Consider the following 17,009-nt stretch of genomic DNA (forward strand, 5'->3'; position numbering starts at 1 on the left):
TGGTCTAATAATAACAGAACACATTTAAAATGATATTGATTTATGGCCAGAACGTCTTATTCACATGTGAGAACCTTCCATTAAAACGCTTTGTTTCTTAATTAAAAGGCTGCAGATAAAACATGCACCCAACAAGGGCGATGGGAATAAAACCAGCACTTCCCTTTATGCTCACTGCCTTTTACGTACATCCATTCCTAAATACGATCACGTGCAGATGGTTCCTATCGTAAAACATTCCTCACGTGTCCTCCTTTTTTTATTCACGGCGGTGACACAGTGTTTCTGCACCGAGCCTCAAATCTGGATTTCTGGCAAAGCAGAAAGTCCTTTCACTGGCAATCCTGATTCACAGTAATAATGGCTATTTTTAGCCTGTCATGTGTGTGTGTGTGTGTGTGTGTGTGTGTGTGTGTGTGTGTGTGTGTGAGAGAGAGATCTGGCTGTGCTTGTGGGGACCACATCCTGACAGTTTATCCTACTGTTTCTGTGAGGACATTGAGGTGATTTTGGCCTCCAGGTTTATTAAATAGTCTGTGTGTGTGTGTGTGTGTGTGTGTGTGTGTGTGTGTGTGTGTCCTTGTCTGAGACGTGGCAGCTGATTTGTGGGTGTTTTCTCCACAAACAGTGACAGGAATTTCCATGATTTCATTGGTTGATGGATGGAGAGAAATCCTAAATAGCCAAAAATATTAATAGATGACAGTGGAGATGCTAAAAATAGCCGTCCAGTCGTCCTGCTCTCGTCTATTTCGGCTGCCGAGTCCTGCAGGTGCAGGTTTGCATGATGTCGGCTGAGGAGGAGGAGGGTGTCGTCCAGCTGCAGGAGGTTTTATTTCATCTTTCAGTAAACAGACAAACGTGCTTCCGTTACCACAACACTCACTATTTATACATGTTCCTATTAAAGGTAGTATCCAGTCTAAACTGACCTTGAGTCAGTCAGCAGCACAAATATATGAAGAGATTTAATTAACACCGCATCACGTGGAATTTCTTCAGCCTAATTAGATTCAATAATATGTGAAATGCGCTTATTTGCTTCTTATTGAGGGACCAAGCTTTGTCTGTTTAGACACAACTGGCAAAATAAATACTTAATTAAAAAACCCACAATCACAGAAACAATTAACATCATGGTGGGTTTTTTTTTAAATGTGATCATTGAAAGTGGAATCAGGAGGATTTACTCTCCGGGAGACGAGCAGGGTGAGAGGAGAGGAAAGTCATATTTGATTATCATAATGAGATCATTTCTATGTACATAATTGATTTCATTTATGATACATTATCATTGAGTGTTTAGATATTTATTTCGAGGGTGGTGGAGACCAAAACGGAGCTAATCGGAGGACGAATATTAGACCAAAAATGAATAATAACACAGTAAAACTATTTACGTAAAGATGATAATAATAATTCAATGTTGTGTCCTCAGCTCGTTGTTTCTGAATTATCTGTGAATGAGTCTGAGCTGAAAGCTGAAACGCAAACAACATCCAGGTGGCGTGACTTTAAAACAATTAAATAAATCAGCCTTTTCAGGGTTTGGGTGCCATATTTTCTTCATATCAGACAGATAGTTCGCTAAGATAGGACGTCAGTCATACTTAACACACAAAAGTGAGCTCGATATTGATCTTAACACATAAAAAATGCAAATATACATTTCAGAAATGATTGAAATAATCCTATTAGTGCACATCAACCTGGGTAAATGGCTTAATTGGCTTGACTTTCCACATTATTGATATGTGCATTGTTTTATTTCTATATCGACTTTACAGAGAATACAGGTTTGTAGCATCGGAATGGTAAACAGTGACATATTCCAGTGCAGCACATAATAATATAATATATAACCCACCATCCTGTATTCTCATGGTTGACAGTACATTTGTTGAACACTGCAGCACTTTGCATTACAGCGGGCATCATATTCATATTGTGATGGAAAAGCCCGCAGCCCTTCCCTCCCCCTCCCCTCTGCAGCTCCTTCCACAAGGTCACGTTTGAATCCCTGCACACCTCAAAACGAAGCAGGAATCCTGAGCATCGACGCACCGGCTCTCCGGCCACGACAGCAGAAACACATTCATCATCACAGACGCCGCGAATAATCATTTAGCGGCTCTGTAAAAGTGTATGCTTGACATTTGGATTGTCTGCGCCCCTCCAGACAAATGAATTGTGGGTAGAAGGATCCCGCCACACACTTGACTGAAGCGTTTAATGACCGTGATTCAACGCACAATAACACGGCGGCTTTTCAAGTCAGAGAATGTGCTTTTGGTGTTTAAGGTGGCCGAGATCATCGCAGTAAGCACGTTATTTCCAGCACTGACTAAAGCTTTACAGCAGGTTTTAATGTGATAACTCCCCCTGAGAGAGCTGCACTGTACATAAAAGTGGTTTTAACTCACTGTAACCATGAATGGGCAGCACTAAAATGTATTTGAATCCCATTTATATCCAAAGAGAACAAGAAGCGTAGAAATAATGTTGTAATATTTTACTGGTGTTGGATCACTTGTGTCAGGTAGACGAGGTCGACTGATGGAAAAAATGCACATTTCACAGTAAAATCAAAATAGCTGACTTTCTGTTGGGAAGCTTTTACTTTGAAAACGTGTTCAGGGTTGCCATTGAGTCAGTTCATCAACACCTATATCAGATATATATGTATATTATATATGTGTGTGTCAAGTTTCATGAGTTTTCAAGATGCGTTTGTGTTCTAAAAATAACAAACGGAATCATAATAACTCCTTCAGTTCCTTCACAAGTCAATTGTTAATTAATTCCTGCACTGTTTAAGTAGTTGATGGGGAAACCAAACACATCCACCACGTCGCTCCACGCTCACCCATCATCCCGGCTGATGGATGCTGGGAGGACAGTGACAGCGTTTTCTAGGGGGGGGAGGCCGCGGTGAGAACCAGGGGGCGTTCAAAGACCTCAGCAGGGGAGCCAGGTTGCATCATGGGAGACGTTGAAGAGGTTCCCCCTGTTCTTCCAGCCTTTATGCTAAACTGAGTGGACACAGGCTGGAGCTTCATGTTAGACGGATATGAGGGTAATAAATCTCATCTGTCTCCAGGAAGGAAAGGTATTCCCCAAAAGGTTTCTGAAACTTATATAGGTTGGTCATAAAAAAATATATATATCTTGTTCATCGCCTAGATGTTTGTTTGATGAAGCCTTTCTTTCCTTTTAGCATGTTTGTGGTTTCTTTCCGGTGCATATATGATAATAAACCCTTTGGATCTTAAACGTGGCGTCTAAATGGATCACTAAAAGGTCCAAACTCTATCGGACGTTTGCCTTAACTGATATTCCCTGTGATTAACAAAAAAAAGACAAATAAAACATAGAGTTAGAACCGTAATACAAATGTTAGCACATGTTTCCAGATCTGAATACACACTCAGATCCCCCAGCAACCCCAGCACACCAAAATGTCAACACGGCAACTATCCGTTGCCAAATGAAAGGCTTCGTTTTGTTTCTGGCTTTTTAAATGATTCTCAGTGAAATCATGTTATCATTACAGTTTCGTAGCAACGAGCCGATGTTGCCGTTTTGTGTTAATCGTGCACGTTGTTGTCGTCGTTGTGTCTCCACATCAGGAGAATGCAGCTTCAGCTCGGCGGGCGTTCACGACGGCACCGTCTTCAGCCGGATATTCCAGATCCTTTACAGGAACGAGGAGATCACGGTCAACGACTGCATGAACTTCAAAGTCCACCTGCTATTGGACGGAGAACGGGTGAGTCATGCTGGTGACATTTGGTGTATGTGCACACACACACACACACACACACACACACACACACACACACACACACACACACACGTGTTGAGATAATGGGGAATGCCATTTGGCTGCTGGCGTTTTATCTGTAGCCTCACTGTAAAATGCATGACGGATAATTACAGTGAAAATAGCTGTGATAGTTGAATTAAAAGGCCATTAATTAATGCGTTTTATCATCCCGGCCGCTACAGTCTGAAACAAACAACGCTTTCTTTTCACAACACAGAGATTTGAGCCGGCTAATTAAAAGCCGAAATCTAACACGACGCTGTAATTAAGAAGTAATTTTGCTAAAAAAAGTGGCGGGAATGAGAGTTTGTGTCGCCTGCTGGCTGAATGTGTTGAGCAGAAGAGATGGACGTCTGTTTTCTTCATCATATCGCCCGCAGTCACGTTTACATCTATTCTCGTTCATCTTCTTCCGTTTTACACACTTAAACACACTATTGCCTGTTGGGTTTTGTTACCTAAGAGTGATGTTTCCTTGAGTTTAGTTTTTTTTAGCAGTCTGGACCAGAAAAAAATAACTCGCTCGCTCTTCCATCCTTCAGATTTATTTTTCTTTCAAGCTTGTGGATGGTTCAGAGTCTGACCCCCCAGAATGAAAACTATTGATCGTTGTGCTTCTCTAACGCAACGTAGCCCCTCCCTCAGGAAACCAGCAAATACAGGCACACAAATAAAAGTGAAGCCCTTAAAGAGAAGGGAAGAACTCTTAACAAATGACATTCGTCGAGATTGGATCTGCCAACGGGTCCCAATCCGGTCTTGGAAATTACTTTTTTTAACCAGAAATATTGTTGCTGAAAGGTTAAGGAAGACTGTCCCTGATGCCCAAAAAACACCTTATATTTATTCTGATGTACGGTACTCCTTTCTCAGTCCGAACCACTCTAGACACAAAGACAGTATGAAGGTTATCGGGTTCAACAACGGTGCCTCTTTGAATCAACATGCTTTAATTGACGGGACCGCCCACATTCCCTTGAAATGATCGGACATGTAAGACCTGCCGGAACGTTATCGACGTGCTGTCCTTTACGGTTGCACCGTGGACGAAACTCCCCCCCCAAAAAATCCACTCTTGCCTGTTTTTTTCATGACCCACCGGAGCTCAAATTGATCAGACAGGCTTGGAGGCCTGGGACATGGGGGAGTAAAGATGCCCCCCCTCCCCCGCTTGAAGCTAATCATCCATATAATGGCCAGAGCTCTCACATTGACATCACCCAGCACCGTCGCTCAGAATGTGGATTTTCTCTCCGACTCCTAATTTTAGCAGATTTCATTAGATCGTAGATGTGGAGGTGTGGAGACGGACTGAGCTTGAAGGCGTATCACATTTCAACTGGAAGCCCTCCCGAAGGCTCTCCGCTCATTAACCTTCCGGAGGTTATCTGCCGCTCGCAGCTCCAGATAGCACGGACAGAAATAGCCCCTCATTTCCCCTCGTGTATGTACGCTCAATCAATCCGACCGTCAATAAAACGGACAGACCTGCAAAGACTTGTATGTTTGTACAGTGTGTGTGTGTTTCAGACAAACAGGGAAAGAGAGGAACGAGCTGTTCTATTCTAATTAGCAACGCTGCACCTCCATCTTCAAACGACTCCACTCGTGGCCCCCCCGGCCTTTGTAGTTTGTTCATACCTTTTCTTGTTTTTCCTCTTTGGTTTTCAAATTCAAAGTCTATTTCCATAAAGCGGGGTATTATATGGCTCTTTGAACACGCGATTAGAACAGGAGGTTGGATTAAAAAGAAATGCGGGAACAGTGGTTGTAGATCACACAGCATTAAAAAGAACTAAATCAGCATTTCAAAACAGCATGGGGCCGTATTCTTCTACATCATACAGGTATATCGTGTTAATGTCCATCATGTTCTTCAGTGATTCGGCGTTTCATGTTACAAGACACACACTTGAGTGATGGAACAAAAGGAGTTTGGATAAAAACAAATGGAAATGCTACTTTGAAGGGTACAACTGGCTGAATAGTGTGATTGCTTGAATATAAAGATGGTGTGAGTCATATTCTGTTCCCAATTCACAATTTACCACCCATGGGAGACTTTGAATGACCTATCGGATGTCTCTATCCTCCACCAACACACCACATTTACTATGACAATTGGAGGAACATGTGAAGACCTGGATGTTTCTTCATGTTTTATGGGCTGGTCTTTTGGTTTTACACACCTGTTTTAGCAAATTATTTCAGATAAAGATATGAATTGATGGGTCTTCAGTCACATTGTACCTGGATAACATCCTAGATACCTGCGGTACTTTTGGCTGCTTTCAATAAAGTCATCATACAGAAAAGGATGGCCAATTAAATAAATCATATAAAGTATCATGTGCCTTTACAGCCCAGTGTTTCTGGTATGAGTTAACTTGCAGGTCAATGAAGTCAAATCATGAGTCTCGAGTTGCTGAACACGAGCCATCCGTTAATTGCCACGAGGAATTTCCCCCAGTTATCTGGCACGTGAGGCTTGCAATTTCAACAATTATGTTGTTGGCCATATCAATAAATCTATGTCACTGAGCGTTGGACCTTCCATTCTGTAGATTTCTTCAGGCGGAAATGATTTGTTCTCTTTCAGTATGTTTCCATGACTCTGTCAACCAACACCTTTTCATTGTGTTCATGTATTCACAACACTCCCGTACCGATGTGTTACAGGTGGAGGAAGCCTTGAGTGAGGTGGACTTCCAGTTGAAGCTGGACCTTCATTTCACCGACAACGAGCAACAGTAGGTGTTTGAGCAACTGAACAATGTGTGTGTTTGTGTGTTTGGGAGGGAGAGGGAGGGAGAAAATGCCAGACTGTTCCCTTGTGCAGCTTTTTATGCAAGAGTGAGAATGCAAACTAGGCATGAATAAGGGCTATTATGTCCTCTGGCTCATCGCCATCTCTTTAAGCACCTGATCACAACTTCTGTGCTGGCAATACACGATTACTGTGATTTGTCCGTGTGCTTGGAACAAAGGGAAGGAGAATGGGGAGTTTTTGCGTTTGCATATGGCGAAAAAAAGATTGGCTCGCAGCTGCACATTAGCGGAGATTAGGGTCGTGTTTGTGTGTTTTTAAATTTTTAATTCATAGTTTCCCCTCATACCTGTGTAAATATATAGCACTCAGGAGTCCTGGAGCTCCTTATATAATAGCATGGGCACTGGTTGCTTTTCTTCAGTCTTTCTAACTGTAGAATATCCGATCCAGTCTAGACTCTTTCTCAACGATTTGTGTTTTTATAGCTGCAAGGCCAATGTAGCTACACATCCTTATAAATAATCATTTGGTTTAGCTGCACTTTGTTTTGCATCATCAGCACTGCAGCATTGTCATACAGACATTAACTGTGTTGTTTGTCGTTGGTCCGTTTCTTCCTCAGGCTAGCCGAGATCGCGACCGTGCCGTTGATCAGCAGTCGGACCCTCAGCCTCCACTTCCACCCGCGGAGAGGCCTCCACCACCACGTCCCCGTCATGTTCGACTACTTCCACCTGTCCGTCATCTCCGTCTCCATTCACGCCTCACTGGTTGCCTTACATCAGCCGCTAATCAGGTGGAGATCATGAGGATTTTGCAATTAAAAAGATCCTTAAATTACACACAAATATCGGCTGGTATCAGGGACCCGACTGACAGTTGGATCTTGCCTTCCTTAGTTACTGTTGCTATGCCTGTCAAGTTTTCCAATCCAGTATGGCACATTTCCAGAGGCAGATTAACAATGTGAATTTTTTCATTTGTTTTTAAAACAACAGGTCATCGATTTGAGACGGAGAGAAGCAGCTTCTCATTTCTACACCAACTGTCTACTTTGACAGCTGGAATTGTCTTATTAAGCTAACGCTAGCTCGATTCTTTACTTTTAACATTAGAAGATTAAAGGTGTTGAAGTAGATGACTAATTAATGTGTTTATTTTTTAACTTTTGGTAAGGCTAAAACACCTTCCAAACTCTGTAAATGTACCCCGTTTAAACAAATGAAGAAATATCTGAAGGTTCATAGGACTGCCGTGCCTAGTTACAGTTGCTAAGCAATTGTGTACTTTCACTGAAAAGTCACTTAGAATACATGAATACCTCTTTCTTTTTAATTTAGATGATGTATCCACAACACCGAAATGAATGAACTTTCTCCACTTCCCTGTTAGTTTCTGGCCGTCAGAATTCAGAGCGTATCGGTTAGCCGTTAAAGACGATAGCTTTCCAAACACTCATCTGATGAAATCAGCCGTCGATATCGTAAACTCAGTGTTTATCCATGCATTACATAGATTACTGCAGCACTCCATTGATTGGAGCAGCAGCAGCTCCCGCCACGCAGCTTACCTGTCACACACACACACACACACACACACACACACACACACACACACACACACACACACACACACACACACACACACACGCACACACTCATGGTTTCTCCCTGCTGTGTCCTCTGTCTCGTCTCCACAGTTTTGCACGTACAGGGAAGGGCTCCTGGCTGGGGAGGGGCTCGCCGGACAGCCCAAGCGACCCGTCTGCCATGTCGGTGGAGAACCTCGTGTTCGGAGCTGGCTACTGCAAGCCTGTCATCTCGGAGGTATGTCAACCTTTGGGCGCTTCAGCGGCGTTCACTTAGAAAGTCACAGACGGTCGCAGCCCGTTTTGTCTCAAAATGAGCCGGTTGTCTGTTTTTTTCCCCCTCCCCCCCGGTAAGCAAGCAGCTAAATGCCAAGCGATGACGCAAACGTGATCTCCCTTTAGGGACAGAGCCCGATGGATTTAGGCGAGATTGAGTTTTTTTGGCATGTCACCCAGAAGCAACAGGATTCAGAGTCATTCTGATCTGGATTACTAATCCTGGACCTGCCTGTCCCCATGAATCCGTCATGTGTTGGGGGCTCCGTGGAGTCTTAAAGACCAGAGGCCAATGCAGAGATTATTACTGTGCTGTGCTGTGGCTTTGATTAACCCACCTGCCCAGGCATGTAGGCCCGGGGCTTAGCATCTGGAAGTGATGGGGTCCGCCACCTCCCTCTCGTGCCTTTGTGCCCGTTTACAGTCAGACTGCACGATTGCATGATGACAGAAGTGAGAAATACTGTTATCATGATTATTAACCATAAAAAGCACAAGTCTTTCTTTATAGGAGCAACATTATTATACAGTTACACTACATTATAACTGTATACAGTAATACTAGGCTAGGCTAACCGCCTGCTGGCTCACAGCCAATATGATTTATTCTATTTTTGTTTCTATTATCGTATCCCCCCCCCCCCCCCCCCCCCTCACTATAATAGTATTCCTTCATGATTTTAACCCTTTAATTCCAACAAATAAACGATGCAGTGGAAGCACCATCGATGTCGAACAGCGACTTATCGCACTGCAATCACATTGCATTGCATTAAGATCCAAATCCATATTGCGAAACGTTTTGGGTCCGATATGTTCTGTGTTCCCAGAAAAAAAGAGACAGCAAAAAGTAGATCAAGCCAGCCGGTATACCTGTGGTTGATTTTGGTCAATGGACTCTCTTCTCCCACAATGCAATGCACACGAGGGACTACAGGTGTAAATTAGCTCATCGCTAACTCTGGTACGGCTAAGAAGCTGTGGACTTTCCCTTTTAAATAAACAAAAGAAATAAAGCTTTTCTTGACTGCGTTTCATCTTGCATGATTTTATTGATGAGGCCAATCTCGTATTTTAGTTTTCTCTTGTGTTTGCACGTCATTACAACTTGTGTGGAGTTATAAAAAGCATGGGTTACATTTTTTTCCCTCCATCCTTTTATTGCATCCATCTCTGGGGTCCCTGTGGACGCCACAGTCTACACTGTAAATCTTAATGAGCGCCATGGCCGCCCCCCTCCCCAACACCCCTCCTGGTTTTTACTCCCACCCCTAGCTGGGCACTTTAATAAGCTCTGCGTTTAGCCGAGCGGGGGGGCTTCGTTTGATCACGGTAATGAGTTCTGTTCACATGCGCCACGTACCACATAGCTGCAGGTGAAATCCACACGGAACGCCTCACTTTTATTTATTTAGAGCTTTTTACCTGCGGCTACGCTACGTTTTCAGCACTCCCCCCTTAACACCACAGCATTTCCTCTAACAGTTATGTTGTTATATATTTAAAAGAAAAAAAAGAAAGTCACGTGTTGTAGATTTCCATTGATATCAGCTGAATAAGCATATAAGAAAAGTTAGAAGTAGGCATGGGCCAATATGAAAAATTAATGTCAAGAGTATCCTGTTTATTTTGTTGTGAAAACCAAACAAATAATAAGAAATAGAATGATAAATCATAAGGTCTCCCTGCATTAAGAAAGGATAATATATTACGACCATGATATCGAGCTAGACGGCGTTTTCAGGTCACTGGAGTCGATATTTATGATCATCACCACAAACGGTCATCTTACTGTGATTGGGTTGTTTTTATAACATATTATCCTCTATCCTCCATCCCATAGTTAGAAGTGAGACACCCGAGGAGTTCTCGTCCTTTTGAAGCTCTTCTGTATACACATCTCTGTCAACAGCAGCGATTAGACGGCGAGATACCAGTAAACGCACCGCGATGTCGAGTTGTAAAAGCACATTCTCACGTCAGACGCATGTAACTGTAGCTGAAGAACATCCCAAACATCTAGAGAAACTATGCTTTTAGGATAATTACAAGTTCATACTGAAAAAATAGCTATTTTTCCCCTTCATTGGCAGGCTGATCCAGGCAGGCCTCTATGAAGGTTAAAAAAGGAAGAATTATGAAAGTAAACATACAGATGTTCCTTCCTGGTTCGGGGTATACAGCACGGCTGCAATTACAGAGCACGTACAGGTATGATGATAGGGCCGGAGACTCGCCGGGGGCTAAAATTGCAGTGCATCCCCCAGATATTCATGCATTTACAGGCCTTTTCAAAAGCTCAGAGCCGCAAACCGGCGCTGCCAAAACAACCCGGACCACGAGGAGATCTCAGGTCAGGGACCAACAGACGAGGGAGGGAAGAGCTGGTCACACTCGAGGCTCCCCGGATCGTTATTACGATGTCTGAGGCTTTACAATGATAGCTGTTTGGATAGAAGGGCATGTATACTTCAGGAGATACATGAGATGTGATTGTAGTATCAAGGCATTCCAGTTAATACTTCTACTGCACTGTTAGAGAGCCATCTGCTGGAAGAACGGCCCATATTACAGCAAACACAACTAGAGGAGATTGAACCTGACTTTTCCTCTTTTCATTAAGTTTTCCTGCCTTTAGCTTCGTACCTCACTTGGCACCGTTGGATGTTTAATTGTATTTAGACTTTTATACATTCAGTTGTCATTCAACTTCCTTTTTATTATTTCATGAAGCCCCCCAGAGAATCACTGGCGCCTTGCCTTCCGTGTGGACTTCCTAGCCTTGTGAACTTTTAAGGGTGCGAGCAGGGATGCGTTACATCCTCCCCGGGCCACGTGCACGTATTGATCAGCTTTTACGGCTGGCAGCACGCTGTGTTTAGGGGCCGTTTATCTTCAGATCTTCCGAGTCATTATCTTATCCCGTTCCCCCATTCAGAAAACCAGCTCACTTTTAACACCAGGTCATGCGTGGAGCCCGTACAGCTGTCGCCGTTGTATACCAAAGAACTATAAATGTCAAGTATGTGTGTGCGTGTCTGTTATTAAGGAAGGCCGGTTTTCTGAGAGGTGACTCCTGACCTACATAGAAGCTGACATTTCCCTCCGTGTCTCCTCTGCAGGGGAGCTTTTATGTGCCCAGTGAAAACTGCCTGCAGAGGGCTCACACGCTTCACCGGAGGCTCTGTCGCCTCCTGCTGGTGGCTCACAGGGGCCTGCACTCCTACCACACCGCACTGATGAAGGAGATCCCACAGCTCCAGCAGACTCCACTGGACTCAGGTGACCAATCCTAATCCTGGTGCCTTAAAAATGTTGTCTTAATTAAACTTTGATTGAGAATTAAAAATGCATGAATCCATTATTAAAGCAGCATTTTTAAATTAAAGTATTTGTTCTTCATGTACAAAAAGATTAATCCAGGAAATGGTGAAGTATTCATTGTTTAATTAAGCAAAAGAAGCAATACAAGAATGTATCAAAAATTATATAAATATACTTCCAGTGGGAGTACTCATTCATATTGTCTCCTTTCACATTATTATCACATAATATTATATAATGCATTATATATTTTATGTATATTTATTAGGGATGAAAACTGAACTGTGGAGTAAAGTACCTGAAAAAGTACACTCAGAATACCTCAAAACTGTACTTGAGTAATTAATTACACAATTTGATTTCACAGCCTTTAACAATTTATTTGATTACATTTAGTTTCTAATCTCTTTTACTTTCAGTCGTCAGTCCAAAAGATTATTGGACAAAGTAAAGTGTTTTTATTCATGATTTTTAAATTGGTCTTAATTTCAAAGTAAAAATATAGCTGATTATCTTTTATTAATTCAGTTGTTACCTCGTTTAAATTCTTCCGTACACACTTGTCTTTCCACAGACGTGCTGCCCGTAGAAGAAACTTTAAATCAGCTCACAATAGAGTTACAGGTACGTTCATTCACTTGTTACAGCTTGAAGACGAGCTTCGTGTGGTGGAGTCGCTCTGATTAGGATTCTATTATTACATCCGTACATCCACATTGTTATGGTTGATGCTGCGTATTTTTACTTTATCATTTTAAATTTAGAAGTTGTTGACATGCTAACCAACACAAGAATCATTTGGATTTACTGAAAATATGTGGAACAGTAAATCTAAAACAACGGTATGAGTCCAAGTGTATGAGTTGACCACAGGTTGTCTTACGATGATAGAAGACGTGTAAATCAGGCCACACACATTGTCTGCAGGTATAAATACGTTGGCGAGGAAAACCGGGGATCCTAGAATAGAAAGCTGTATTTTGGGAAGACTGATGTTTCTTCCCCTGACCTCTGCCCCCCCCGTCAGCTGCAGGAAGACCCTGAGAGGGTCGCGGAGCAGATCAGCAGGGACGTGAGCCAGCTCTGCTCCCAGCTGGCGGCCCTGTGGACTCACTTCCTGGAGGCCGCTGTGCTCAACCCCCACATCCTCTCCTATCTGGCCCAGGAGCACCACACGCTCAGGGTGAGAGTGTCACTCCATCAAAGGCGTGCTCGTACGGTGCGCTGTCTGAGGCCACATAATCTCCACATCACAGCGAAATAGTGCTGCTATCTTTAAATTCAGCTATTTATATCCTCCGTAGCCAAAATCTAAAAATACTTCAGTGCAGTCAGAGCTCTCGACCTTCACTCGCTCTGTGAGGAGTCGTGGGTGCAGATTCATAGATGGATGTCATGATATCAATGGTTGAAATTGGTAGCTGGTGTGAGCATGAGTCATTAATATCTGGTGTAAGCATGCGTCACATTTTAATAAAAAAAAAGAAAAGGTGCACAATATGACGAGGGATGTGATCTAAAATGAGTAAAACATACATTTTGTTCACTTTAAGCAGCTCCTTAAGGCATGCAACAAATCACTTGTTGTGAAGCCATTAAAATAAAGACATACAATTATAATCATTATGAAATGGTTTATATTTATTTATTGATATTAGGCTATATGATCGTAAACATGATTTCATCCATTAAAAATAAAATCCCCTTTGACCTCACTGGGATGATCCAAAAAGAGTCCAAACAACATTCAAAGCAGCTGTGATGAGGAAGAAACCAGGAAAAGGGTTTCATGTGAATCATGAGTCAAAGATAAGATTTATGACTTAAACTGATCAAACTCTGGAAGTAGCGAAGATGGGGAATTATCGAAATGATAAGATGCCATTCGAGACTTCGGTGGCTTAGAGCCGGCAGAGCAAGCTAATGTGATTTGCAATGCAATTTCTGTGCTATCGCTGTTTAATATGAATACGAGCTTCACAGCGGAGGAGCTCTCAAGGCCCTCTCATATGGCATTGTTTCGTCTCAGTTGTCAGAAAATAATGAACATGTTTGCTGTGGTATTCGATTACCCCGAGGGGCCACTGTCATGCCTCCACCCACCAGTGGAGTTAGGATTTCAATTAACACTTGTTCGGTAATTATTGTGGGGTGAAAATACACCAGAAATAGTGTTCCTGGTGATTTGCCTGTCACAGTGGCTGCCTTTCAGGGATGATGCATTTCTAATTGGAGCTGAGGACGGAGAAAGTGTTGTGTGATCAAGCTTGTGACTGACTGTTGAAAACTGTTTTGTCCGTTTCTGGAAACACCAGGTCAGGAGGTTCTCAGAGGCATACTTCTTCACCGAACACCCCAAAGAGCTATCTCTGACTTTTCAAGAGGAACTGTAAGTGTCAGCCTTCTCAGGAAAAGTAAGAATTCACTGTATGAATAGAGAGAAGTGAATATTTATCATATCATATGTTGCCGATTCAGAATCAACAGACACGGCCAGATAGCTGCAGAAGTGCGGAGCTCGGACTACCTGACCAAGATGCCTCCTTTACCTGTTGAGTGCCTGGACATCGATGGAGACTGGAACAGCCTGCCCATCATCTTTGAGGACAGATATGTGGAGTCTCCTCAAACAGGTAATAATATTGCATTTACATCCAATAACCAATTTTTCCTCATCAAGACAAAAAAGTCTTACTGCAATACCCTTGTCTTTCCAGAGTGGGTATCACATGTGCCAACCACCGTTGGGGAGTCCAACTCAGTCCCCGCCATTGCTCATTCCAATGGTATTTCTGCAAACAGCCAGGGAGACAGATCACCAGCAATACCCCAGGATCCCTTGGACAGTGATGATTGCATGGACCTACCTACATATGTCTCACTCATGGCAGAACAGAGTAAGACCAGCATCGACATCAGAAGTACCCAGAACGTGATTCTTACCGAGGGCAGTGCTGAACCCTCTCTAGCAGAGGCAGAAGACTTGAAGGAACCAAAGGAGACAGAAGTTCAGGAGAGCTGTGATCCGGACCGGAGGTACATTACAGTTAAACCTTGTGATGTGGATCCACGTAGAGGAGAATGTGTCCTGGTTCTTCCCTCAAACCACAATCCCCTCGTTGATTCCAACAACAGCAGTGATGAGTCTCATTATGTAACAGAAAACACCGCCCCACTTTGTGATGACAGCAATGCAACAGTGAGTGACAACCTTGAAGAGGAGTCGGATATTGCAATGCCATTAAATCACTCCATGGATGATGAGAGTGAGGATGTTCCTCTCATCACCGCGTGTGCTCATCCAGTCATACCTCTCTTCACCGGTGATTTCAGAAAAGAGATGACTCATCGTGGAGGCCTGGCCGGCTCCAAGATCATGAAGCGCTCGTCCTCGGTTATTTCGGACTCCGGTATTGAGAGCGAGCCCAGCTCGGTGGCCTGGCCCCTGGAGCCTGTGCTGCGAGGCCAACCTCCTCTGGACTTCTCCAGCGAACTGGAGATCCCACAACAAATAGAGTGTCGCCACCCGGTCCACCGCAGCTCCCTGGAAGGCCTGCAGATGGAGAGTAATGGCAGCCTCCCAAGTGGAGGTATTCAGGCCTCGCTCACCTCCATTAGCTCCCTGCCCTATGAGGAGGACCAGCAGCAGAGGCAGCTCAGCAAACTGACCAAGTCGGTTTCTGCGCCACAGATAAGCAGCCCCGAAGACACCGAGGACGACCATGTGCTGCTCAACCCGGAAACAGACACCCAGAGCTTACTGCAACACCAAGATATACCGAAGATTAACTGCTCTTCTTCGAACAGCAACCTGGATTCAGAGCCATCTGAATCATCTCTGTTAGACCCAACCACAAATCTTGGCCACATTCTCAAGGACAATATTAGCTGTGAAAAGTCAAACCCTCCTCAGAACCTGTCAAAGACATACAGAGCCGAGTCAGCGTTAAGTGGTGTGTCTGAAGTGCAGCTTTTACAAGAGTCCGTAGGGAGCCCTCATGTGAAGGAAAGCGCGGTTATTGGCAGCCAGGGGGAGTTTATGAACCATCAAACGCACATCAGTGGAGTAAGCGCCTCAGAAGACGATGTGCATCTCGTTGAAACAGAAGCAGCGCCCTGCAGCTGTGGAAACAAACCAAGTGTGCACAAAAGTGCCGAAGCACAGGAGGGAATTACCACCGGAGACCATTGCCAAAGTTTCCATCAGAGTGAACTGCTTAGTGTCCGGAAGTGTCCAGATCCCTCCCGATCGCCTCTAGGGCTTCAACACACCGATGAGCTCCCCAACAGAACCGCCACACAGAGGCCGAGTGACCTGACGGGGCTAGTAGCCAATGACATCGCACCACCTGTTGACATGAATGGGATGTCGTCCAGGGACAACGAGCCTCTGGACTGCCAGACCAAGCCCTCGAAGATCCCCAACTCTGGGCTGGCCTTCGTGAATAAGAAGATGGTGGAGGTGGTGAACATGTCAGTTTCCTGCGCCCCGACCTGCCTGCCATTTTCTTCCGCTCTCAGAGACTCCCCTTCCATCAGTGGTATGTCCACTCGTCAGGCTACCTCACCCATCACCCATCAGCCCTTGGGCTCCTTCGGCATCATCTCCTCATCGTCGCTCAATCCCTTGAACATGGATGACGAGACCAATGAACGGATGCTAAAGTGAGTTTCTGTTTTAGCCAAGCTAAGTGTTAGCATGTTCATTTTGGTTAATCAAACGGCCACCTAGCGCTCTGAACTTATTAAATTTGCTCTAAAACCGTTAGCTATCATTACTAGTGCATTTCTATTTACATTGTGCCAGTGTCCTTGTCTGCTTAGCTTTCAATCAGAGGCTAAAGGAGCATTCCTTTCAACCTTTAACACACTTTTTTTTTTTTAAATCACCTTTTTCCAGAGATTTGACTGCAAAAACAAGTTTTGGCCTTTATCATTTCTGTAGGGCTTTAAGGCTGCGTTAGTTATTTGTGTTCAGGCAGGTGAGAATAATGCTTTTTCTAAAAGCTAAATAATGTTTCAGGAAACGCAGGCCATCTTCCAAATAACCCACACCGACTACAGGAAACAAGGCCAAAACACACACAGTTTTATGGGTATGTGGAGACGGCTGCTGACATCTGGTGCAGTAGCTTGGCAGTTACTCACGCTTGGAAAGCCCTAGCATAACAAAATGAAGTGAGGGCAAATATGAAGCGGGGGAAGTCAAGACGAGGTGAAATGCC

At 43.8% G+C, this 17,009-nt stretch overlaps 1 protein-coding gene across 1 annotated transcript in view; it reads left to right on the forward strand.

The window, feature by feature from the left end:
• The window catches only part of fam135b (family with sequence similarity 135 member B), a 34,419-nt gene that overhangs the window by 10,149 nt on the left and 7,261 nt on the right, over positions 1-17,009 (forward strand). The window contains exons 4-13 of the mRNA XM_084032061.1: positions 3,630-3,769; positions 6,506-6,576; positions 7,219-7,392; positions 8,296-8,422; positions 11,583-11,742; positions 12,359-12,408; positions 12,812-12,967; positions 14,100-14,173; positions 14,263-14,417; positions 14,502-16,449. Coding sequence (XP_083888187.1) covers positions 3,630-3,769; positions 6,506-6,576; positions 7,219-7,392; positions 8,296-8,422; positions 11,583-11,742; positions 12,359-12,408; positions 12,812-12,967; positions 14,100-14,173; positions 14,263-14,417; positions 14,502-16,449 — 3,055 coding nt within the window. The remainder of the gene's footprint in view (positions 1-3,629; positions 3,770-6,505; positions 6,577-7,218; positions 7,393-8,295; positions 8,423-11,582; positions 11,743-12,358; positions 12,409-12,811; positions 12,968-14,099; positions 14,174-14,262; positions 14,418-14,501; positions 16,450-17,009) is intronic.

The sequence above is a fragment of the Eutrigla gurnardus genome (genome assembly GCF_963514095.1).
Source record: "Eutrigla gurnardus genome assembly, chromosome: 17".
In the NCBI taxonomy this organism is placed as follows: Eukaryota; Metazoa; Chordata; class Actinopteri; order Perciformes; family Triglidae; genus Eutrigla; species Eutrigla gurnardus.